The sequence below is a fragment of the Rhipicephalus microplus genome, unplaced genomic scaffold, assembly GCF_043290135.1.
Source record: "Rhipicephalus microplus isolate Deutch F79 unplaced genomic scaffold, USDA_Rmic scaffold_20, whole genome shotgun sequence".
Lineage (NCBI taxonomy): Eukaryota > Metazoa > Arthropoda > Arachnida > Ixodida > Ixodidae > Rhipicephalus > Rhipicephalus microplus.
The window spans coordinates 6,113,070-6,139,954 of NW_027464593.1; the positions used below are offsets into that span (position 1 = coordinate 6,113,070).

At 44.4% G+C, this 26,885-nt stretch overlaps 1 protein-coding gene across 2 annotated transcripts; it reads left to right on the top strand.

The window, feature by feature from the left end:
* Positions 1-26,643, top strand: LOC119181282 (uncharacterized). 2 transcript variants are annotated; one of them, XM_075883708.1, is made up of 3 exons: positions 1-207; positions 1,983-2,045; positions 25,583-26,643. In XM_075883708.1, exons 1-3 carry the CDS (start codon positions 69-71, stop codon positions 26,122-26,124), a joined length of 744 nt encoding a protein of 247 aa, XP_075739823.1. In that variant the 5' UTR covers positions 1-68; the 3' UTR covers positions 26,125-26,643. The 2 variants fall into 2 exon arrangements, with proteins under 2 accessions (XP_075739823.1, XP_037288383.2); XM_037432486.2 differs by lacking the exon at positions 1,983-2,045 and having other exon boundaries at positions 5-207.
* Positions 26,644-26,885: the final 242 nt, after the last annotated feature.

Here is a 26,885-nt window from a genome sequence, read left to right on the forward strand (position 1 = left end):
GATCTAGGCTCTTGCTATGTTTGGCTTCAATTGTACTATATCCAGCACTTCAACTGCTTCCCTTGCAAATGGCTTCTAACGCTGACCAAAGCGACTGTGCTGGCGCCCCTTCGTTGAAGTTGTCGACTTTGAAACGCTTGAGGGAAGTTATTAGGCAACGAAGCGGCAAGAACGACGCACGCGAGCGTGGCTGCTCGAATACCAAGGGTGCGTATCTTCTTTGGCAACGGCTTCAGTATCTGCGCTCTGTCGCCTTGTTGCCCACCGTATCTCTCCTAATGCGAAAAAGCGCTGCATGCATGGTGAATTCTTATACGTTTGGCGTCACAGTTAACTCCCAAGATGTGCGCATCGCGAGCTTTCCTGATGTGCGCGCCTCGTAAGTGAAGTTTACACATTTCGTTCAATCAATGTGCTTACGCCGAAGGCGCCGAAAAAAAAAAAAAAGTTTCCCGTGGTTCTTTTTTTTTTCTTTTCTTATGTGGTTCTTAAAGGGAAAAGAAGAGAAAAGTGAGCCCCGTAACTGTATGCATCAGGGTGCGACACCTCAACAGTAGCTCACAAGGGGTGGGGGCAAGGACGGATTAAAAGGATAGGATTAAAAGGTATAGAGAGGAAGGAGAGAGCGAGGCGCAGGGACAGCGAGTGACGGAAGAGGAGACGGGAAATATGGACACGGTCGCAGGAGTCCGCGGACGGGGCCCCACTCGACGAGAGCTCTTGTCGGCGTCAGGAGATGGCGTAGTGCGAGCCCAGTCGGCAGAGCTGAGCTGACGTCGGAGATCGCGAGGGCACTACCGCTCGGCACGAAATCCAGCGAGCGAGTGCTGACACCTATGCATTTCGTTCAGATGGTGTCGTCATTCCTCTACGTTGAAGAGGGGCTGCATGTTCATCTTGCTTTCTTGGTAGGAAGCGCAGCCACTATTACACAGAACACACAAGCGCTTAACGTAACACAACATAAGCGCTTGTGTTTCGTGTTCTGTGTAATAGTGGCTGCGCTTCCTACCAAGATGCATTCATACCAACTGGCCTGATACAATTGTTTATTGAGTTGCATGTTCATATTGTCAATAACTGGTGTCATTGGACGAACTTTCAATCGCGATCGAGTCCGGTACGTATCGGGTCTCTCTGCTGATTGGCTAGCGCAAGTGCACCTATGTCGACCGTCAAATTCTATTTTGATTGGGTACTATCCCGATGGAATTTGCATCCTGTGACACTGTAGCATCCCCCGAATTTTTTTTTTTCGTTGTTTGTGGGGAGCGGGTTTCAATCAGTCTTTATAATTGGTCGTACGTGCATTTGGATGCATGCATTTATTAATACGCCTGCCTAATTGAAAAAAAAAAAATTCGGGCGAGTTTGAAATTCCTCCCCCTTGCTGCGCCACTGCTTTGATACATGGTACACAAAACCTGAAGACGTGACGTCAAAACCTGCCCCCACCCCTACAACGCATCTTCGTTGCTGCTTGAAACATGTCAGGTAGCAGAAATTCCACAAAGCACCCATGTTTATAATCAAGCCACCCGAAGTCCCACTGCAGAAGCTCTATCGGGCTCATTTTCTGCCTAAGGGTTAACAGGTCGTGGTAAAAAAAGCATTAGTCTTTCTCATCACACCCAACCATAGAATACCATGTGAAGTAGTTTCAAGCAAACCGGGCATCATTAAAACACTTGTGTTTGTGCTCTTCAATTGCCTGCTGAACTTCTGAACTCGACGAGGCTTGTCTGACGAGCAGGATGCCCACATCTTAACTGTGAGAAATTCAGCTTTCATCACCATCACAGGCAAAGTGCGGCCTTTGTACAAGTCTTCAACACTGGGCAATCATTACTTTATGAAACTATCACAAGTAGTCCTTAAGCCGGGATCTCTGCTTTGGAAGTGTGACACGTGATTCGCACGGGCTGCCATATACTAACCTTGTAATAACAAATGAACGCAAGGCAAGGTGTTTGTCATCGCAGTGTCAACATATCTTCCGATAATACAGAAACTGCAATGTCACCAAGTGCAAGACATCCCTCCAGGTAAGATCGAAAGAGAATGCCAATTTTTTTCATTCAGAAATTGTCTGCGCTCTGTCACCAAGAAGAAAAGTGCTGTACTTGTAACTTACAGAGGACATTTTTGATGCACAGGCCGCTTTGATCCTAAATGTCTTGATGTAGCTGCTTTGCTATGAACCACAGTCAGCACTGCATGCACAGGACTACACATAAACATAAAAATGGCTGTACCTAATAAATGTTAATGTGCGTGGACAGGGGTTCTATAGTAAGGATGTATGTTGGCAAGGGACCCGCTTTGCTGCCTGCAATCATAGAATGCAGTTGTAGTGTGTGTGCAGACAATCTACACAGCCAACAATATATCCATGTAATGCTGGAATAAGTGAAAATGGTTAAAGCATGGATACCGATGACTTTGTTGTCACCGGCGAGATGATGTGACAGTTTTTTGTCTTGAGTCACAGCTGAACTGTGGCATTTGACACATGCTCATAAATTATCTCTGCATCCTGAACTACTGGGTGATCATGCCCTGATATAGATAGAACATTAATGGATACCTAACCTTATAATAAAAACAGTTGTGGCAGTTTGTTGTCACAGTTGGGACATGGTAGTGTAACAGCTATATGCAAATCAGCCTCATTATGATCTGGGGTGCTATTCAAGACATTGTCGAACTCTCTCTTGTAAAATGTGCCTTTATTTTGGTTGCATTTATAATGCTCTGTAAGGGGACTAATATTTCATATCCAGTGACAAAGAAAATTGTGGGAAATTGGCGTTGTCTATCTTGACTTAGAGAGACAGTCAAGAGAAAGAAGGACAAGGGTTAAATTTAAGGGCTCGTTTTCTTTGTTGGACAGGATATTAATGAGTTCTCATTGTTATTGTCTGTCAGTTCTCATTAATATTGTGTCTACCCAAGGGAAAGGAAATTTATTCTGTATTAGTAATACCTTTATGATATTGGAAAAGGCCTCCTATGCTACCCAGCAGAATAGTGAACAGTGAAATACAAAAGCATTGGATTTGTGATATTGTAGCCTTGAAATTCTTGTGGCAGCTTGCTTTGATGTGAATTGCGTACTGTGAAAGCTGTTTCTGAGGTCTAACTCTTGTTGATGTTTTTAAACTATCTTTCTCCAGAGCTGCCTGTTGCTGTAGTATTGTTGTTTTGCACAGCCCACACAAATTGTTCAATGCTCATGTACCGCTCAATTGTTCAGTGCTCATGTACTGTGCTCATGTTGGTTCGCAGCATTTGGTAGAGAAGGATGTATCGCATTGTGTAGGTGGACAGCCAGAAAATATGATTAGGAACCGGTGGAGTCAAAACTAAGGGTTGAGAAGGGAGAAAAAAAAAAACAGAAAGAGTGCACACGAAAATATCGCACACGAGCTGCACACATCGAGCTGTATTGCAATGGAACCATTTTAGTAGCACCTGATCATGACAGAGGCCTCTGTGCCAGTTATGAGCTCTCTGCGCTAGGAAAACGAACACTAGATTGTTATCACTGGTCTTCACCTGTCTGGTGAAACCTGTTCTCCTATTTGTGTAGGTAGACTGCATTGTGCTCCCCGCCGCATTGGTCTAGTGGCTAAGGTACTCGGCTGCATTTCCGATGGAGGCGGAAATGTTGTAGGCCCGTGTGCTCAGATTTGGGTGCACGTTAAAGAACCCCAGGTGGTCTAAATTTCCGGAGCCCTCCACTACAACGTCTCTCATAATCATATAGTGGTTTTGGGACGTTAAACCCCACATATCAAATCAAATCAATCAGACTGCATTGTGCTCTAATGGACCCATTCACGGTACTCGTACAAGTTTAAAGCATGTTTATTCAGCTAGAGTGGCCCAAATGTCAAGATATATGTTAATCCATAGTTGCAAGCAGTGCGAAAAAGTGCTTGTTCATTTTTTCTTGTGTGAACCATCTTGTTCTGTCGCACTGTTTGCTGACATGAAACCAAACTAAGTGATCCGGCATTTACACTTCTGCAGTATACATTCAAGAAGGTTTTAAAAGTTGCTGGAGCGGAAATTATTGCCCAGGAGTGAATAAAATTGCTTGAGTGAAAATTATTGGCCATCTTACTAGGGGCATGATAAACTACCACCGTTCAGCTACTAAAAACGAGCGTTTTCCTTGCAGGCCCAACGAGTTTAATGTGGAAACTTTTTCTGGTCACATATTGCTCCAACTGCATCGTAGTGTTACTAGTTTTTCTTAGTAAGCCTCTAGTTGGAGGCAAAGTTTTTTGGAAATTCAGTCACCCATAGTCGTTTTTATGTGTTATTTCGTGGGAAACAACTATCTTTTGATATAAAACTAACGTGGAATTTACACTAACATATCAAAGCCACTTGACCTCTAAGTGGGCACTACCAGAAAATAGCATGTTCCGACATTTTGGCAGGGCAAAAGCTGGCTTCACTTTTACTGGCGAGGCCTTTCGGGAGCTTCCACTGCAGCAATTTTTTTTTTAAACCGCCTTGTATACATTAATATTCAGGATGGCACACTAATATACTGGCACAGTGTATTCAACACAAAATTCAAGAAATACAGTTTTTTAGTCTTCTTTCGTGTCTTCATTACCTTACTGGCATGCTGCTATAGCAAATGACCGATTTTGGCTTTCAAATGTTTTTGAGAATATAAGACTGATTGGTGTCCTCTTAAACATCATTTGAATCCTTGTTCAGTGTGCTCAGCCAAGCTTCCTCCCTACTGTTCACAGTATAAACAATATCAACAAGCATTGAAAAAAAAAAAAGGACTGATGTTTTCAATTCCTTCGAATTCACAGTGTGCAAGGTTTTCGTGTTGCTAAGTAGTTTTCTTTTATACAAAACGCAACAGCAGGAGCAGAGTTACCACTCTCTTGAATCACTTCGTGAAACCTAGCTTGTTTCACACTAAAGTTCAAATGCCTTTACCTTGAAACTGGCACTTACACAATGTGTATTTGTTTACAGTGCTGGACAAGTGATTTTCTTCAGTTTACAGTGTACCTTTGCTGTCATGCAGATCTCAAGTGGCGCCCCGCCCCGCCTCGGTGGTCTAGTGGCTAAGATACTCGGCTGCTGATCCGCAAGTCGCGAGATCGAATCCCGGCTGCGGCGGCTGCATTTCCGGTGGAGGGAGAAATGTTGGTAGGCCCGTGTGCTCAGATTTGGGTGCACGTTAAAGAACCCCAAGTGGTCGAAATTTCCAGAGCACTCCCCCCTACGGCGTCTCTCATAATCATATGGTGGTTTTGGGACGTTGAACCCCACATATCAATCAATCATATCTCAAGTGGCAAATGTTATAAGCCTATGCAAGGCAGTCAGATGTTCACATCTGCTTTTCGTAACTACTCCGAGCACAGACGAGCTCAACGACCATCACAATCACCCGCTGCAGAAATGTCTGTCGCAAAGAGTCTTGCTGGGAAGACACCTCAGCGGGTAACAGATACCATATGTAAACAATTCAGTGTAAAATGTGACCGCAACGCGTAAAAGGTCAATACAGAACAGCCACTTCATTGCTGCCAAAAAGTTTATTACAACTGCAAACTTTTAGTTCCAAAAACACATATGCAAGGCCTGCGCATGTGCTTTTTGAGGAATGGCAATCAAAACCGAAAGCCTACACCACATCACTTTACCGCAAAACTCGGACGCCCTCAGTGGCGGTTCAATTGCACTGTTTTGCCACAATCCTACATCTGTGTGCCTGGCTACACCCATTTATATCAAGGGAAAATTTAATAGTCAGGTGTCGCGTCGGCGAGATTGCTATGCCTGGTCAGCGTTCAATGCTACGCTCGGGAAAAACCTTGGTATGCAGTGCTGTTGAATCTACATAACTGAAACTCGTGTCTGCTACAGTGCCAAAAAGTACTACTGAAGTTTACTGATAATTTTCTCATTTGCCTTGCTAAAATAAACACTGATTCATTTTTTGTGATTAAAGCAGTTACCAGGAGTTGTAGATAAAGTACAGTTGCTCGCTTTGCAAAAACTCATGTCTTTGATTTAAGTGTCTTAGGCAGCACCACCTTTTCAGAAAAGCGCGCTCGTTTTGCAAAGTTGAATATCGGGTTTTTGGCATGTGAGTCATGGTATGGCCGCAAACATGTACTTTAGTTGCAAAAAATATACACTCATAATATGACAATAAAATGTACACTGACACGGTTCATGTGGATCCTTGAAATCCTTAAAAACTCTTAAATTTAAAAAGTTTGTTTTCAAATCCTTGAAAATGCTTTAATATCCTTTTCTTTTTTAATAAACATTGTTGCACATTTCACAGTGCATTATTTGTGATGCCGTCATTGTAGCAGGTGGCATATGTAATGTGCCCTTCACAAAAGAATTGTGAACATCAGTAGATTCCGCACAGAACCAACACCGTACTATGTACGTTGTTGGTTCGTGACGTGGCCAAAGACTTTGTGTTAGGATTTAACAGTTTATTTGGGCGAACCTGTGCCCGGCAAACGGAAAGTCCGATTACAGTAGCAGTCTTGCACAAATAGCAGTGAACGGAGCGTCGGCCGTCGATCAACTACTGACAAGTGACGAAGTGCGTCGGCATTTATACTCTTGCCATCGAATGTTCTAGCGTTATCGCTGGCGGTGGCGTAGGTTCCAGAATAATCTGTACAGTTCGCAGAGTGGGCGTGATCTTATCGAAATGATCTATTAAAGTCTGGAAGCTTCTCGAAAACTGCACGCGCGTTTTGCGCTGAGAATTGTGTAGTGTTTTGAGGCGATAACAAAACTTGAGGAATGGAACGTGGCATTATCTGGAAACTCAAAAAAAGCAGGAGCAGGAGGATAAGAAACAGAAAAAGAAATGCTTAAAAAAAAGGAAAAGAAACTAAAAGCTCCTGTTAAAAAATGAACAGCTACAGCAGCCTCACGTGTAGGAAAGCAGAGACAATTGGCGACTTGATGTGCATCATCAAGTCAAACAACCTTAGGACGGACAAGACCAAGCAGCAGGAGTTAGTGGATATTGATATTGCCACCCGCACATAGTGGGTCGACGGCAAGGGACACTGTCACCCACACGTAGTAGGTCGACAGCAAGAAAGGCTCTCAATCTGGAGGAAAGACGATCGCGTGCTTTCTTCTCTGCACGAGAACCAGCCACGACTGACGCATCGTCCTAGAGCTAGCTACTCGGTGGTTTAATAAACCCCCTCAATACTTGTGGTTCATCGTGACAAACTGGTGGAAGTGCTGCGTAGTCTCATGGATTCTGCAGACCCCCCCCCCCCCCCCCCAGGGAGCCCTGATACGAGTCTAGTGCCAGTCAATACTCCCGTGCATCATCGGATCAGCAGCCGAATCAGAGGATTGCCTCCGGAAGTCGGCGATACTGCTCCCACCACATCGACAAATATGACCAGTGCTTTCATGCAAACCTCGCCAACCGGCACGGGAAGCAGAACATCATGCCGCTTTACGTTAGAAAGCCCATGGGCACCAGTGACGTTTTATGGCACGGAGCGCGAGGACAATGAGGACTAGTTGGCGAACGGCGATCGCATAGCCACCTTGAATCAGTGGGATGACGCAGCGAAACTGGGTCATGTCTATTTCTATCTCGGAGACTGGGCGCATACGTGGTATCAAAATCGAGAGGAGCAGCTGACGACGTGGCCCGAATTCTCTCGTAGGCTTCTGCAGACCTATGCGAGCGCTGATCGCCAAGAACGAGCTGAACGAGCTATTCTGGCCTGCGTCCAGTCGCCAAACAAAACTGTGACCACGTACGTCGAAGACATGATGGGCCTCTTCCGACGGGCCGATTTAAGGATGACGGAGGACAAGAAATTGCGTCACTTGATGCACGGTGTCAAGGACCAGCTTTTTGCCGGCCTCGTGCGAAGCACTCCGAAGACAGTCGTGGAGTTCTTATCCGAGGCCATGACGGAAGAAATGCTGCAGCAGCGATTGAACCAATAGGACAGGTAAGTCAGTGGCATGTCCACTGCCGACATTTTCACCATCACTAGAACCAGCAATAACTGTCTGCGTGAACTCATCTGTAATATAGTACGTGAAGAGTTGCAAAAGGCTGGTGTAACACCTCATCCTACAATTAGCTCTATTGCAACTGTGATCAAGGATGAGCTGTACCAGGCTCTCCGGGACACCTTCCCTTCTGATACAGCTGCACCAGCTTCTACTGAATATCACCGTGGGACAATTGACGCAGAAGCCTTGAAACGCCCTGCTGCATTGCCGCCATTGTTCGTTCATCCTGTTCCTCCTGTTTCACTCCAGTCAGTGCAGCACATACCGTACTACAAAGGCACGTACACACCACCGCCCTTGCCCTTTGTTCGTGGCGCTTTTATCGCCCATCGTTCGGTGCAACTGGTCCAGTACATCGACGATCGGCAGACGCCTCATCGGAGGTCTGATGTCTGGCGCACACCCGATCACCGGCCTCTATGCTTTCCCTGCGGAGAAGCTGATCACTTGTGCCGCAAGTGCCCATATCGCCGTCTTGGGCTTCATGACTTCTCTGCGTACTCGCCGCCACCCCGTTAAGGCCAGAGACCACGCGACATCGAAAACAACCTCTCCCAGCAGCATGCACCACCGTCTTTCGGGCGCCAGTCGCACTCGCCATCACCGAGGGGATTTTTATCAATGCCCAAGCGGTATTCTACCCCACAGTCTCCCAGCCCCCGCCGGGAAAACTAGCCAAAGCGATCTCTGGGGGAGGGGTCCCTGAACATCGAAGTACTGAAGACCTTCTATTGTCACAAAACCGTACAGAAACTGGTCAGACATCACCTGCTGCTGCAAAGGATAGCCGACTTTCACTCCACATAGCAGTGACAAATAACGGTTGTGCAGTTAATGCGTTAGTGAACACCGGCGCAGACTATTCCATACTGAGCGGGAAACTGACAACGCAGCTGAAGAAAGTCCTCACTCCGTGGCATAACTCGCAGATTCGGACAGCTGGTGGCCACGTCGTTACTCCACTGGGCGCCTGCAGAACTAGAGAACAGATTCAAGGGTATACATTCGTAGCAAGCTGCTTTTTTTTTACGCGAATGCTCCCGTGACGTCATTCTGGGAGTTGACTTTCTACGGGAAAATGGAGCTATAATTGACCTGCAAGAGCGTTACGTCACATTCTCAGCCCAGCGAGCAATCAACGTGCAGGATGACGGAAGGCGTGTCGGCATACTCCGGATTTTACAACAGACCGTGACGCTTCCTCCACAAACAAGTGTTCTAGTCGACGTAACATGCTGTGGTTTGGGCGATGGAGATGGGGTGGCCGAGACAAATTTAGGACACCTCCTGCAGCAAGGCATTTGCATAGCTAGAAGTGTAATACACATTCGTGATGGCCGATCTGAATTGCTCATTACAAACTTTAGCAACGAGCATCGACACCTTTTTTGCGGCACTTCGATAGTGTTTGCCCACGAAGTAGCAAACGTCACTAACTGTCTCACGTCAGAACTAGTGGATACCGCAGACACGTCAATGACTAATATTGACATCAATCCTGATCTGTCCACCTCTAACCAGACTGCTCTGCAAGCGCTCTTGTTTGAGTTCAGGTCTTGCTTCGCAAGTTGCTCAAAGATCCGCCAGACGTCTATCACTCAACACAGGATCATCACGTACGAGGACGCGCACCCGATACACCAAAACCCCTACCGCGTGTCGGCTAAAGAACGTGAAGCAATACGTACGCAAGTCGGCGAGATGCTTGGCGATGGCGTTATTGAACCATCCAACAGCCCGTGGTCATCTCCTGTCGTACTTGTCAAAAAGGACTGGTCGCTACGCTTCTGCGTTGACTACCGAAAGCTTAACAATGTGACCAAAAAGGATGTGTACCCGCTGCCGCGTATCGACGATTCGCTGGATAGACTTCGGCGTGCCCATCATTTCACTTCTCTCGATCTCAAAAGCGGGTACTGGCAAATCGAGGTAGATCAGCGAGACCGGGAAAAAACAGCCTTCGTGGCTCCAGACTGCCTATACCAATTTTGAGTGCCCCCTTTTGGCTTGTGTTCAGCGCCGGCAACTTTCCAGCGAATGATGGAGACTGGGCTCAAGTGGCAGACTTATCTTGTCTATCTTGATGATGTGGTGGTCTTCTCTGCCACGTTCGAGCAACACCTTCACCGCCTGCGCAGCGTGCTGGAGGCTATCCGATCAGCGGACCTCACACTAAAGCCATAGAAGTGCCACTTTGGCTATAAGGAACTCAAATTTCTTGGACATGTAGTTAGCGCCGAAGGAGTCTGGCCTGATTCGGACAAGCTTGCCGCTGTTGCCGAATTACCAGCTCCTGTCGATAAGAAAGCCGTCCGGCGCTTCCTTTGTTTGTGCGCCTACTATAGCTGGTTCATTCACAGCTTTTCACAGATAGCAGAACCTTTGACTCATCTCACAAGGGATGACACGCTGTTTGTCTGGGAAAACGAGCAACAAGCAACTTTTGATGAGCTGCGACAGCGCATGCAATCAGCGCCCATTCTCGCTCATTTCGAGGATGATGCTGACATGGAGGTTCATACTGATGCTAGTAACGTTGGGCTCGGTGCAGTGCTTGTTCAGCGTCAAGAGGACATCGAAAGAGTGATAGTCTACGCCAGCCTCTCTCTAACCCCTGCCGAGGTGACTTATTCCACTACGAAGAAAGAGTGCATCTGCAGTCGTGTGGGCAATCACCAAGTTTCGCCCGTACCTTTATGGTCGTCCTTTCAAGATAGTGACAAACCACAACTCCTTCTGTTGGTTTGCAAGCCTGCGCGGCCCTTCAGGACGGCTAGCATGGTGGAGCTTGTGGCTGCAGGAATTTGACGTCACCATCGTCCATAAGTCCGGCCATAAGCATGAAGACGCTGACACACTGTCATGCGCACCCCTTCATGTCATCAGTCAGAAAGCAGAGGAAGACGAAAGCTTCCTGGGCATCATTAGCTCATCAGACTTGAGCAAACGGCAGCGAGATGACGCAGAGGTTCATCCACTCATCGATCATTTAAAGGGCCAGGGCGCAACCATATCACGTCATTTATCCCGCTCATTGACATCGTTCTGCCTTTGAGACAGTGTGCTGTACAAGAAGAACGCTTGTTCGAACAACCGTGCTTACCTCCTGGTGGTTCCTCGGGACATGCGAGACGACGTCCTCTTCGCTTTCCATAACGAACCCACATCCAGTCATCTGGGCTACTCATGGACACTTGCCAGAGTTAGCGAGAGGTACTATTGTCCAGGACTTTCGGCAAGCGTCAAGAAGTACGTCAAGAGCTGTCGGGAATGTCAATGCCGAAAGCAACCATCTGTTAAGCCAGCTGGTTTGCTTCAGCCCATTGAAGCACCTTGCACGTCGTTCGACCAAGTTGGCATGGACATTCTTGGGCCATTTCCCCTGTCTGCGGACAGCAACAAATGGGTGATCGTAGGGACCGACTATTTGACATGTTACGCTGAGACGCAGGCGATCCCACGAGCCATGTCTTCTGAGGCAGCACAATTTTTTATGCGCCACATCGTGTTACGACACTGTGCTCCTTCCAGCATAATAAAGGACAGAGGGACGGCATTCACGGTACAGCTTATGGACGAAGTTTTCAAACTGAGCAACACCAGACACCGAAAGACAACTGCGTACCACTTACAAACCAACGGACTTACCGAGCGACTGAATAAGACCCTCGCAGACATTATCTCAATGTACATCGACGTACAGCACAAAACATCGGACTGGATCTTGCCTTACGTGACCTTCGCATATAATGCCGCCGTGCAAAAGACCATGCCATTCACGCCATTTCGGCTTCTGTACGGTCGTGAAGTGCAGACCATGCTGGACTCTATGCTACTGTGTCAAGACGAAGACGAGTTGGCAACTGACGCCGAAGAATTGGCAGAGCGTGCTGAGAAAGCCCAGCAGCTCACGCGACTGCACATCGGCCAGCAACAGCAGGCAGACGCAAGACGCTATAACACCCGCCACAGAGAAGTGTTTTGCAACCCTGGAGACCAAGTTTGGGTGTGGACGCCCGTCCGCCGCCATGGCCTTAGTGAAAAGTTACTGAGCCGCTACTTTGGCCCATATAAAGTGTTGCACCGTGTCGGTGTTGTGAACTACCAAGTGGTTCCGGATTCAACACTGCAGGTACGGAGCAGGACACGACCGAGGCTGGACGTGGCTCATGTGTTGAGCATGAAATCATTTATTGCGCGTTGTTCGTAACTTCTTTACCGTACACCGTTATTTTTGTTTTTTAATTTATTTTGTGAACTTGCTTCTTCGTTCATTGACTTTTCCTCTATTGGCGCACTATTTAATTTCTACTGTCACTTTATCCCAATTTCCAATCTCTTTTTTTTTGCACTTGCCTATGCTGAAGCATCGGGGTGGTGCTATCTACTTTTCTTTCCCTCTTTTGGGACTTTTTTTTTTCTTTTCTAAAGGGGGGATAATGCCACCCGCATATAGTGGGTCGACGGCAAGGGACACTGCCACTCACATGTAGTGGGTCGACAGCAAGAACGGCTCTCAATCTGGAGGAAAGAAGATGGCGTACTTTCTTCTCTGCACGAGAGTCAGCCACGACTGACGCATCTTCCTAGAGCTAGCTACTCAGTGGTTTAATACGGGGGGGGGTATTAAACCCAGCACTTGTGATTCATCATATGAAAATTCAGAAAACAGCAGCAAGGCATTGCATAACTACTGTTGGCTAGCTTTTCTTAGCTGAATGAAAGTTAACAACTTGTCATACTGAAAGTGACTACTTACGCACGTTTAAGAAACTATGGGTGAAAGTTCTGTAAAAGGGTAATTGTACCAAAGGTTGTTTATGAAGAAAATGTAATTGTAGCCATGTTTTTGGCGTCTTCTCCAGTGATGTTACTATATTTGGATGAATTCAAGTTATTTAAAGCTTTTATCATGCAGGGGATGATTCAGGGTGTTAATTAGGTTTTTAATGGACAATGTGATCCTTGAAGCTTCGCAGGTATATCCTTGAGTCCTTGAAAGCCCTTGAATTTTTGTCATGTAAGCGAGCATGAAATCTGCCTGAACAGTCGAAATGTCTAATCTGTATCAAATTTTTTGTGCATATTTTTTAAAGAGCATGACTAAAATACTGAGCCAGCACTGCTTCTCGGCATGGGGATAATGTAGGGGAGCGAGCTACTGCTCGGAACTGTACCCGCAGCTAGGAAAGTCAACGCACTGATACCAGAAAAGCTATATTAAGCGCCATTCAATTTAAATAATCATTTTCGAAGTTGCCAACAGAATACTTGCAGTCAGAACCTAAAACTAAGTCTAGGCACTCATTCTGCAAGTTCTCTGCAAGTTCTCTAGATGCTCAGGTGTCACGGCGCCGACGCCGGACAGGCAGTCATGCAGCTCGCCATCCTTGGAGCAGTTGAGTGCATCGGAAATCATTCATTCTGCACACCTTGAACACACGCACGACTGTATTGGTGGTGACAGCAGCGCTAGCCTTACAGACAAAGTCGAGGGCATCCTGCTGCAACGGCTTTTGCAGCTTGCCTTTCGGTGTTTTTCCTCCTTTCCTCATAAACATCTCCCACTCCGCAAGGGTGTCTGCGCAAGTAGGCGTTTAGTGTCTAGCGACACCACGGACCCGAGCTAACAGGGGGGGTTTCGACTTCCTTTCACGCCTAGCTGTGCGTGGCTTTGCTGCGTCCGGGGAAAAGGGAATCCGGGTGGTTGAGCCGACACCGGGTGATTGGGCCTCTAAGGATCCCCGGCAGAGGCAACACACCCCTTTGGCCCCGGCTTCACGTAGACGGCACCCCTGGGCTGACCCATCCAGGGAAAATCGGCAGTCGCCTTTTCCTGTCTCTCTCTCTCCCTCCTGATCTTCGTCTTTTCTCTCTTCCAATCTTTCCTGTCATCTCCTCACTTCTCTTAACTTCCATCTTCCAGGCGGCAAGGGTTAACCTTGTGTATGTGCCCTCTCTTGGTCACATATCATTGGGTTGTACTGGCTTTCTAAAGCTGGCACTGGCATGCCTTTATAATTGTGCTGCCGCGTCCCCATGTTGGGCTTGATGGTGGGCGGCTGGCATGGCTGCCGAATTTATATATACTTTATGGCCTCTTTTTCATTTCCTAAACTGTCAGATTGCCATCCTCCTAAGAGGGGGTGCACCCAAGCAACACTGAATGTATTCATAAAGCCAAAAGAAATTTTTTCGCGCTTTCATGTGATCCACTGTGAAACACAAGAAAAAAAACGCAAGAACCATCTCTCCGTTTGTCTTTCCGAATCCCTCACCAGTACCCTTGGTCCAGGGTATCAGGCTTCACGCATGGCTAGTGGGGACGTTCTCTCGAAGTCCAAAGCAAGATACAGTATGAAAACCTGAAAAAACTCGCCTCTTTCGGAACCACACCTGTATCTATCGCACCACACCTTTCCATGAACAGTTCCCGAGGCGTAGTGTCTGATGAAGACCTAATTAACCTGACAGAGAGTGAGCTCTTCGAGGGCTGGAACGAAGAGCATGTAACGCATGTACATAGAATTAAGATTAGGCGTGATAACAAAGAAACCCCAACAAAGCACCTCATTCTTACATTTTGCGCAAGCACACTTCCAGAATATATCTAAACAGGCTACTTGAAGTTAAAAGGTCCGACCCTACATCCCCAACCTCCGACATTGTTTTAATGGCCAGCGATTCTCAGAGCTGCCACGGCCATCAAACCAGTGCAAAGTGTAGTTCGCACGAACACGCTACAGACAAGTGTGAAGAAGCAACTACCCACTGCGTGATCTGTGATGGTGGACACCATGCTTACTCTCGCACATGCCCTACATGGAAACATGAAAAAGAAGTACTTACACTGAAGATAAATGAAAACATCTCGTTTAGGGAGGCGCGCAAGCATCTACTAATGCAGTGTCCTTCGTTCGAGGAGGTGGCACGAAAGGAGGCAGTGCCACCGAAATTTGCGGCGCCCGCACGTACTACACAAATTGGACGAGCAGGAGCACGATTGATCCCTTCAGCAGAAATAGCACAGGCTCTTCCGCCACCTAAAGGTTTGCAGGCCTCCGGACCTGAAGCCCCGGCCTTCTGTCTTGACAGATAGCCCTAAGACTTCCATGCCCGCACGTGTGAATCGCAATCGCAAGCGGGCATACAGCACCTCGTTTGAGGTGATGGACACAACCGCAAGTCCAGCGGTGTCTTCGGCACCAAAGGACAGGTGTGGCTCTTTAGAGCGCGCCAGAAAGGCAAAAACCATCATCACAGGGCCTGACAAGGGTTCCCAACTTAACGCAATATTTCTCTAGTACATACAGCACTCATTTACACTCGTAATGGATACACAAATAGTACAATAGAACATCAGAGGACTGCTTAGAAACCTCGATGATATCCAGGAACTCTTACACAAACATTCCCCAAAAGTATTGTGTGTGCAAGAGACGCACTTAAATTCCAGGAACACCAGTTTTCTACGACAATATGTAATGTTCAGAAAGGACCGCAATGATGCTGTAGCGTCATCTGGTGGTGTGGCCTCATAGTTGACCAGAGCGCAGCATGTACACTTCTACCTCTACAAACATCCCTTGAGGCAGTGGCTGTTCGAGCAGTTCTTTTGAACAAACTTGTCGCCATCTGCTTTCTTTACATACTTCCACAGTACCGTCTCGAAAAACACCAGTTCCCAGTCGCTGATAGATGAACTACCGGAACCTTATGTGGTTCTTGGCGACTTGAATGCACATAATGGTTTATCGGCCGACTCTCGCTGCGATACATGAGGTCGCCTAATCGAACAGTTCCTCTTTTCTTCGGGTGCATGTCTGTTGAATATGAAAGAGCCAACATACTTTAGCCTCGCCGACAAAACCTACTCATGTATAGATCTCAGCATTTTGTCCCTATCGCTTGTACCCCTGCTTCAATGGAAAATGATCAAGAATCCTTTCGGAAGTGACCACTTTCTGATCATTTTAAGTACACCCCTAGACAAAGGTCCTCCACATGTCCCCAGATGGCAGACAGACAAAGCGAATTGTGAAAAGTTCAGAGAAGCTACTCGCTTAAGTTGGTCGGAGATATGTCAAGTACAGATGCAGCTGTAGACTTTTTGACTGCACTTCTTATTGATTCTGCAACAAAGTGTATCCCACAAACAGGGCGGTCCATCAGGCGACATGCCCCTTGGTGGAACACTGAGTGTCGGAATGCACGTAGAAAGCAAAGTAAAGCATGGAAGCTGCTTCGACACTCTCCAACAGTGGAAAATCTTACAAATTTTAAAAACATAAAGTCTCAAGGCAGGAGAAGGCGACAACAGGTTAGAAGGGAAAGTTGGCACAACTTTATATCGGGTATCAATTCATATACACAGGAGGCTAAAGTCTGGAACATAGTTAGGAGAATAGCAGGAAGACAAGCACATTCACGCCCTCTCGTAAACACTCAAGATAACAGCTTGAAAGATCAAGCAAACTTCCTTGGCTCACAGTTCGAACAAGTGTCCAGCTCGTTGCACTATAGTGAAGCCTTCCAAAGAAACAAAACAAGAATTGAGAAGCAGAAACTAGAACACACATGTACAAAACACGGAGCATACAACCAAGTCTTCGGCTTAGCTGAGCTACAAACATCACTAAACTCCGGCAGTCATTCCTTGCCAGGTACTGATCGTGTGGTGTACGAAATGTTGAAAAACCTACCCTTTTGCTTGTACAATGCTATCTGGTTTTCTGGTGCTATTCCTATTTCCTGGAAAGAGGCTCTAATTATTCCCATTTTAAAAGAGGGAAAGGGTCCTTCCTCATTTTCTAGTTATAGGCCAATTGCACTTACAAGCTGCCTTTGTAAACTTTTCGAAAAAATTATAAACCGTTGACTTTTACATTTCCTTGAAACGCACAATCTGCTCGACCCATTCCAATGTGGGTTTCGATAGGGTAGATCTACCACCGACCATCTGGTGCGTATCGAGGCGGATATCCGAGACGCTTTCATCTACAAACAATACCTCCTCTCTGTGTTCCTCAATATCGAGAAGGCTTACGACACAACATGGCATTTTGGCATATTAAGAGACTTGTCTCACCTGGGTGTGCGCGGTAGAATGCTTTCCTTAATCGAGAGCTACTTGTCCAATCGGACATTCCGTGTCCGTGTGGGCAGTGTTTTCTCCCAAACATTTGTCCAAGAAACGGGAGTACCGCAAGGTGATGTACTTAGCTGTACACTTTTTATTATCAAAATGAATTCCTTGCGCCTGTCCATCACCCGCAATATGTTCTATTGTACATATGTTGATGTCCATATTGGCTTTAAGTCATGCAACCTGGCAATGTGTGAACGGCAGGATCAGCTAGGTTTAAACAAGGTCTCCAAATGGGCAGAGGAAAACGGATTCTGACTGCTTACATAGAACAAGCGGTGTTACAAAATCTAGTGAAAACCATAGTCACAGGCTAGTTGGGAATCCAATGAAAAGTTCCTCGCTATGCTTAGATAAGTAAAAAGCATCACGTGCATAGTCATTTTTGTTGATCCATGGAATTTCACTGAAAGTACAACGAAAGGCACCACAGCCCCCTTCTCCCCCTAAAAAAAAAAAAAGATAATTCATTTTCAATGCAAGCATATAGAAACAGTAGTTCAAAAAAGTAATAGTAGCAATTTACAATTATGCTATATCAATGTAAACATAAAATTACTGGTCAAGAAACATAATGTTGCAGAGTTTCTGCGAAATTCAAAGGCCACACACAACAGATAAAGGTAGTACATCCCATATGTTCTTAATACAGAGCTCTGTTTAGGCAAAAAAAAAGTTTTTTTTTTTTAGCAAACATGAACGATTGTTTGGGAGAATGAGTAGACGAACTGGTGAACCAGCTGAAGAACACTGGGTACCCAAACCTACCCTACAGAGAATACTGTCCTATTCAAGACGACACAACGCTACTGATGCTTAGTGATGAATTAGTTCCCAACGGAATCTTGAATGCCCTTAACTCTTTTATTTACAGGACTCTCATCTTTGGTTACCTGGGGTGACTGCAGTGCTGGAAAGAGTTAAAAGGGTTCAAGGGCTTTCCAGTAAATTGTTTCATTTTGGCTGTGACTACAATGACATTTACCAATTAAGTTAACAAATAGTGCCTGCGTGAAAGTGTGTTTTTATCCTTTTGCTACTTTTAGTGGCACCGTTTCAAAGAAGTGAATGCTCTTCAACTGGCCTGTAGGTCAGGTGTTCGTTCCTGCCATTATTTGAGCACTTTTGTTGGCATCTATTTGTGTTAAATTATTCTGCTAATTTTCTTGGCTCAGCCTACAAGAAAAATTTCATCCGCATGTAATTTTTTCCCACTGTATTGCAGCCTTGTTTTCCAGCTGAAGAGAAATTCTACCTGATTTATGTTAAAGTACATGAAGGTTATATATATCCTATTGGTTTGTGCATAAGTGTGGAACATTTGTTATATGTTGCTACTAGGCATGTGTAAATAGTAAATTTTGGATTCAAAGTGAGCTCGTTTGGTCTAATAATCTCGAAACTAAATGTATAGATCATATTTTCTATAGAAAAATGGGCATATCTGTCAGGACCTAACTAAGCTTTACATTGTGTTCTAAAATTGAAACAAGGCCATGTGTAACTTAGAATAGGGGCAGGATTTCTCTTTCGGAAGAATGCAAGTAATGAGCTGTAAAATACATCACATTTTAGAAGTCACTACATTTAGAGCATATAAACCACTGTAACAAACTCGTAACGTTAAAAAAAAAAAAAAGATGGCTCGATTTAGGGGCAGTATGTTCATTCAACCTTGAAGTGCGGCTTTGTGGCACTGCAGAATTCTTCTGGGTGGGTGTATCTGCGATATAGCACTCCTATACTGCAGTGAAGCTATCTTTTAGGCACAGTTCATTTGGAATATTTCGAAATGTATAGCTGAAATGGATTCGCCTTGGAATATTTGAAGAGCCCGAATATTTGCGCATGCCTAATTTTTACCTTGTTTGCTCTGGAAGCAAAACAACTACTGCCAAGCACTTGATGCATCAAAATATTTCATTTTACAGGGGATGGCACATAATAAAACTTGCATTTTTTTTTACTGAATTTAGGATGAAGTTTATTGAACAGTGAAAAACTTCACTTAAAATACTGCTGTTGTCATAAGAGATGGTTTTTTATGCTTGGAACCCTTAAAAATGTAGTTTTTTTTTGTAAAATACTGCTGTTGTCATAAGAGATGGTTATTTATGCTTGGAACCCTTAAAAATGTTATTCTTTTTTTTTTGTTTACAGGCTACCCAACTGTTCGGGGCTACGCAACAACAAGTTTCACGCAGTTTTTTATTGCTTGGAAGCTGTTCTTTGCAGCCTTTGATGTTTCCGTAATATTGATGTGATAAGCTGATCTTATTGGGATGTGTCAGGAGGGTTTCGTTCCCCAAGAGCAGTTGTGGCATCTGGGAATCACAGGCGGCTTTCCATGGCTTGGCATATTGTAACGGGTTCGGGGAGGTACATTGGGAAGAAATATCAGGAAGAATGTTTTTTTTTTTTTCTTTGTCACATCCCTTTGTCGTTGTGCTCGAAAAAGCAGTGCTGAAATCTATATTCGTGATTTCATTTATATGCTTGAAGCTGTGGAATTCCACCTAGTGAACATTTTATTGCAAAAACTTCTGAAGTGGTTCATTATCAAAGAAGACTGGAAAAGCTTGAAGCGCCATGTTGCCATGCTATTTGAAGGGCTCTGCACAAAGCCCCTTTGTTAATTTCACCAGAATGACGGAAGTTGTAGGGTTCTGTCTGAAGAATTTAGTTTATATCATAGAAAAGGGGCTTAATTTGAAGTGTCGATGTTGCCATGCCGCTAGTAGGAATAATCCTTACTGCTATGTAGGCTCTCTCGTCCTCGGGGCTATACTGTGCAGTAGTGGCTACTCGGTGCTGACACGTCTAGCAATTATTGAGTATGATGGAGCATCATCCACAGTAAGCTGTGGCTTCTCTCTTTAATTGTTAGACTGCAAGTTTTCTGGTCAGGTTTTTTTTTTTCTCAAAACAACTCTAAGGCACTTGCCATATCACATAAGCACTTTGTACCATGCTTACCTCGTCACTAAAACGTAACCATGCTTGTCTCGAACGCTTCACTTGTGCACATCACACACATCATTTGCAGTGCAGTGAAGTCAAAATGTGACAGTCTTTTGTTCGAAGAACTTCATTAATGTATCTCTCTGGATGTTGGCCTGGTTTTCTTGTTTGCATTGCAGCAGTATCTTTAGTTCACACACTAATAAGAGTATTCACCAAACATTTATACATCTCCTGCATCAAATAATTCTAAATTCCGTTTTGTCTGCTCTAAAATCTGCTCTAAAACACTGTTCCTACTGCTCTAACACTGCTCCGAAACAGATTTTTTCTCGCTTCAAAAATTGCTCCAAATTGCAAACTGGCTGGATCATCGCTGAGTTGGTCATTGTGTCCCTTGGCCCTCGCTGTCGCAGGTCGTCGTCGTCTCTCTTGCGTTTACGAAGGTTTTCTGCCCTACTTTACCGACCACTGCTAGAGGTGTAGTAGCGTATGGCATAAAGTTCCTCGCGGTAATACGTATAGAGAAATGTGTCATCACTCTCCGAGTTTTCGAAGGGGCACTCTACCGTAATGTGAAGGCGGTATATGTGCCCGCGAGACTTCTTTTGGCAGTGTTTGAGCCAGGATTGGATTAAAATGTATATGCGGCTAGGACAATAAAAACCTATTCGAAACAGCCTCCATAAATGGACTTTGTTAATTCATGTAACGCTTCAAAATAAAAGTTCACTTACCTGCATGGTAAAAGCAGACATGAAAAAATTAAGACAGACAGTAAACTGTTTCGGAGTGAATGCTGAGCCGGCTGTACTTTCTTGCATTTCTTAAAACTATGTCAAAAGTGGGAGTTGTCAAAGTTAAGCGGAGCTTTTTTTGCGCAATGGAAAAAATATAGGTGATGAGTTTTTACATTACAAAGCTGGCCATTTTGATACTAGAAGTACGTCGAAGCCAGGTCAGTCTCTGAAGTGTGGGGGTTTGTCATAAATGGTACCAATCGGAATGGATGGATCCCTGTATTTATGTGCATAAATGTAAACAACAGTTTGACAACCTCATCTGGTCGGGAATGCTTATGTTCGAAGGCAAATGGAATGCACCAACTAAGTGCCCTTCCTTCTGTCTTTGCTCACTATTTGACACATCTATTTGCACATACTTAAATCACCACACCTTCTGTCTCTTTATTGTGAACAAGGCCCCTTTATACGAGCTGAAATATTATTTATTTTAAGGTCCTTTTTGTGTTTGGTCGGTATATGCCTTTAACCTTTGACCATTTTATGTATACAACAGCACTGCAACTTCATTTTTTCTTCTAAGCTTTAGTAAACTTTGGTGTAGACCAAGATCAGACTCAACGGCGGACATGGCTGTCAGTATGAATTCGTGAATTGGTCGAAGGACCAGACAGTGACTAATTCAGCACAACCAATTTCCTGTTGAAATGGTTGAGATCAATGATGCACTACAGTTGAATGGAATGAAAAAACTTTATTTGGTGCACTGCAGTCTTTGTCTGAATCAAACAGGGCAGAATCGGCAAGAGTAGCTATCCTTGTAAAAATACACCAGGGTTTACATGGGAAGCTTTGCTTTGAAATTTCATGAATCAAGGAACATCGCTAATATAATCATGGGGGAAAATACAGGGGCAGGTATGTATAAGTTGGCGTCAACGCTGCACGGCTAGGTCTGTGCAACAGATGGGTGATGACAGCGCTGAAGGAGTTTTATGAGGCGACACATTGCATGCAAAAAGAAAAAAAGTCTCGCAAGCATTGGCTGGTAACAAGCCGGCTGAGACTCATTGAATACAAAGCTACTAATGAGTGGTTTTATTAAAGTGACAAATGGCTTGAATATGCAGTTGTGGACTGGGCTGCTTGTTGCTGCCATGTGGGCATCGGAGAAATGTGTACATGATACAGTTTCATTAGCACTGTAATACTAATATTTGTTGATGTTGTGGGTCTGTTGCAGGGCAATTTTATTAGTCACTTCTTTTTTTATTTAAAGGGCATTTGATTGGTGAGATTGCACTTCATGCTATACCTAATAAGCTTGAGATATTTGTTGTGGTATAATGTCTACCATAAAATCTTGAGCAAGACCCCCCCCCCTTAGAGTAAACGTAAATCAAACAATAATTGCTTGGTCGCACATCGGGATCAAAATTCATGATGACATAGAAAGGCCTCTAAGAATAAAAAATGCACACGTAAGCTTCGAATCAAATGCTTCGTTGAATATGCATGCATTTATGCTGTTCTCACTAATTCTCGTTGGGCAAATGAAGCAGTGAAAATTGTGGGAAGAGACATGTTTAAAGGCTACAGGAAAATGTATGTGGCTACTTTCTTGGGATTTCATGGTAATACCCATAAGTTGCTGTTAAAGTACTGTAATCTTTTTAATTGTGAAGTTCTTTATTTGGAAAGTTTATTGCCCATAAATTGAGACATTCATTGTGTAAGAGATGACTATGTTAGTTTGGAAGTATGCTGTGTCTTTTGGATGTATGGCTAATTCACAATATTTAGGGTGTGAATGTGCCTATAATTGTCTTGATGTCTTGCACATTGCTTTGGTCATTTTTATAAAGTATTGTGTATTTTGTTTTTCTGCAGAATGTTGATTCAAGTTCATGTTTATTGGAAAGGCAAATTGGCAACCACACCTTTGTAGCACAGAGCTATAACAAAATTTATCTATCGATTTCTCTAAAACAAATCATCCTAGTTGCCTGAAAATTTCTCCTGGTCGGAGGTTCAAACTTGGGGCTAATTCCTTTCCAGGATGGTTCCTCTACTAATTCAGCTAGTCCCGTGTTCAATCTAGGGACCAGGACGAATTTTCCAGCTGAGAAGCTTTTTGAGAAATCTCAACCTTTCTGCCAGTTTGTGTGATCCTGCAAAACTGATTAGTACTATCCTGTATTCATGTGCTTGGAGTTGTTGATTGATTTGCCCTCGCACTTACAATATTCCTGGCTTACTGATTGAGCTTCCTGGCTCAATCAGTAAGGGCAAGCACCCCAAAGGCGCAGGTCCCCGGGTCAATTCTTTGACTAGGACGGATCTTAGGGCAACTAATAAGCTTTTATAGGGAGAAATCTCTTTAGATTTCCTTGTGGCTTTGTGCTGCAAATAGGTGGTTGTCAGGGTTTCTTTCTGGTTCATTTCACAACCTTGCAGAATTCTGTAGAAAGCATGTGCAGTATTCATACAGATTTCCTTGTGGCTTTGTGCTGCAAATAGGTGGTTGTCAGGGTTTCTTTCTGGTTCATTTCACAACCTTGCAGAATTCTGTAGAAAGCATGTGCAGTATTCATACATATTTATAGGATGTGCCAGTGCCTTAGTATAAATTTTCAATCTCTTCAAAGGAATGTATCTATTAATGCACAATATTTCTCGCTCCAGTGGTGTTGCAGATTCCTGATGTCTATGGCATGCCTGGATTATCAGTCGATACCAACTGAATGAGTCCTCAACACGGAACATGTTCACAGTTACGCACGAAAAATAATTATGCATAGTAGACCGTGATAGAGCACCTGTCAAGGATGGAGTACTTAGGGAAGCGTTGAATCAGAATCAGAAATGATTTTATTATGTCATAAGGAGCTTTACAAATTGTTAGTATAGAGATTCAGGGTTTTGCCTGCTCGGAACTCGAGCATGAATGTGACATTCAGTCAACCGTCAAGAAACGCTGTCACAAAAAAAAAAAAAAGACCGTCCTGTTCAGCCTAGTTTTGAGACTGCCTTTTTCTTGTACACTGCCATCTTTGCCCTTACACCACAGAAGGCCCTAAGCCTGATTGATGTTCAGACGTGGGGGCACCCACTGCCAAAAATTTAAGTATGACCAGAGTCCAGAGACACTTCTGAAAAAATTAAATTTAAATTATCACATGTGGGTTCACACTGGCACTGCAAGAAGACTTTCAGTGCGATAAATGCACATAATAAATGATGGAGTATTTCTCCGAGAGGCACCTGTTGGAGCACGTCGAATCGAACATTGTTTACGTTGAGTGAAGGCGCGTTTAACTGTTACGGGCAGGGTGGGGTTGAACTCTTCAGGTGTTATCGTAAGCCATTCTGCAGCAATTTACCTCTTCTACATCTTTGCATTCAATGACGATCATGTATAAGTGCAACATGTTTTATTAATGAACATTTTTTAATACATGTAGCTACTTGGGTAAATGTAGTGTTCTGTTACTATGCTCATTTTATTGCGATAGCAATTATATGGACACTCTCAGCTGGATTTCGCTGCTGGCGTCATTGTTGCCATCACTCACCGTACACTCGAACCTCGATGTAATGAATCCGGATATAACAAAATATAGGTTATAATGAAGTAAATGAAAAATAGTCTCACAATACATTTAATGTTAATAATAAACCTTTATAATGAATGTTTTGATAAAGAGAACTTATTTTTATGTAGAATGCAAGTTTGTTATAATGCGGTTCCAGTGTATATGTGTACATATCTATATACATGTATATGACAATACAAGGAAAAAAAAAACAAAGACTCCGGCGCACAGAATCAAACTTGGGTCCTCTCAATCGCAAGTGCGAAACGTTTACCACTGTGCCACCGAGGAGCACGTCCTTCACCGTTGAAACAGCAAGCTATTTATATATACCACTTACCACTGCTCACGGGCATCTCTTTTCTATATTTCTCTCTCGTATCTGCACTCGTTCTCTCACTATTTATCTTTCTTTCTCTTTTTTTCTTTATCTCTCGCTTTCTCTCTCATATATGTACTCGTTCTCTCAACGCGTGCTTATCTCGCAGTGGGGGAGAATCGTATGTTTTAGGTTTTCACTGAAAGTGATTGCTTTCTAAATTCAGGGCACACAAATGTCACTTTGCAGGCTGCAGTTTGTGAAACGAGCTCGCTTTTCATTGCAGATGTGACACTTTTCGCGCTCATTTATACCTAAGAGTCTGGTTCATGAATGTCGTTAGTTCACTCTCATTCTGTGTGTGTTGTTTTCGTGCATCCTTTGTGCGTGAGCAGCGTGCTGGACATTTCAATCTGCTTGCAATTCTTTGTGTAACATTCCGAATTGTTGCTATAGCATTCATTACGTTTGCCCTTGCAGGAGAACTGTGACTTTCTTGTTATTCTATCAATTACATGTTTATAATGTTTTGTGTGCAGGTATTTGTCTCGATGTATTGTGGGTTGCATCAATACTTTTTTTTTCTAAAATTTTAATGCATAATTGTTCTTGTGTGACTTTCGAGCTGAAGTTGGTTTTGGTGGGATACCTTTTCCTGAATTGAAATCTCATGTTGCTGGGTGTAATTTTTTACTCTGTCGAAAGGAAAGTGTCTATTAACACACTCTTGCTTGCTCTGCAGATGAGTTCCTGATTCCTGACGACTCCGAGATGTGCGCATATTCAAAGTCGCTGCCAGCTGAGTGCAACCAGAGCACGGACGCGTTGCAAGATGCAGGGCGAAGCGAACACTTTTGCACTGAGGAGCAGCAAGAACCCAATGTGCCTGTCAAGAACGAAGGAGTAGCCTTGGAAGCGTCCATCGAGGACTTCATGCAGGTGGAGCTGAAGGAAGGGCCCGCCATGGAGTTGCCTGTCCAGAGACTCGAACTACCCAGCTGCGAAGAAAACCCTCTCCTGCTTTGCAGTTTGTGCCCTTTTGCGACGCGTTACCCGAGTACGCTGAAGGATCACGAGGAATCCCACACGTGGAAGAAAGTGAAGTGCGACCTTTGCCCGAAGACATTTGCAACGCAGCGTATGCTGCAGAAGCACATGTGTAGTAGCCACACTGGCAAGAAACCCTTCAAGTGCGACCAGTGCCCGTACACGACGCTCATGGAGTACTATCTGGAGAGACACAAGATCGAACATCTCGATGTGAATGTCTTTTTTGTGGAGTGAAGAAAGTGCATTCGACTATCGTAAGATGCAGTGGGCGTGCAAGCATTGGACACGAGAGAAAGTTGGGACAACACAAGTGCTAACAGAAAAAGCGTGAACTAGCAAAGAGAAAAAAAAAGCAGGTACAAATTCTTGTCTGTGCACGCCCAGGCAAGAGCGACAACTGTTCATTGCTTTGGCAAGCGCAGGTGTGCATTTCTGTCTACCTTCTTTTTCACTGCGGTGCACCGTATCAGTTAATAGTGTTTATCAGCATTTGTATTGCTCAGATTTCTGTGTTTCATCAAATGTTTGCCCACTGGTTGTATCTTGTATTTTACTATGAATACATCGTCTTGGCTTACTGTCATGTTATGTTCGACTATAGTGGTGGGGACTGGATTGAGAAAACTAGTTGCCCTGTGCAGTTCAGAAGGAATAACTGTTTTAAAGCATCACAACAATTAACAATCATGCAAAACTCTGACTTCTTGTATTAACATGCATTTTCTTCAGTTTAATAAAAATGAGTTGCCCTAGTGTTTCGTTTCTTCCAGTCAGGCGTGTAAGTGCTGTACCAATTATGCCACGCCGCGCTAAACCGCTTCTGCCACGCCATTCTGCTCCAAAACTTATCATTTCGCCGATGCTTTTCCCTTGCTGTGTTTGATGCCTTCATGTGCCGTCATTCGGGATCAAGCCAGCTCCCATTATTGTCACCGACGTGCACACAAAAACGGTGGCGTAGCCTCGAGACACTCGCAGTTACTCCGCAAAGACGA

What these genes read in the sequence shown, in the direction of transcription:
- LOC119181282 (XM_075883708.1), top strand. Translation starts at nt 69, where the DNA reads ATGGCTTCTAACGCTGACCAAAGCGACTGTGCTGGCGCCCCTTCGTTG. An exon ending in TGGCTGCTCGAATACCAAGG is followed by an intron (nt 208 to 1,982) that starts GTGCGTATCTTC and finishes TTGTCATCGCAG; the next exon opens with TGTCAACATATCTTCCGATA. An exon ending in AGTGCAAGACATCCCTCCAG is followed by an intron (nt 2,046 to 25,582) that starts GTAAGATCGAAA and finishes CTTGCTCTGCAG; the next exon opens with ATGAGTTCCTGATTCCTGAC.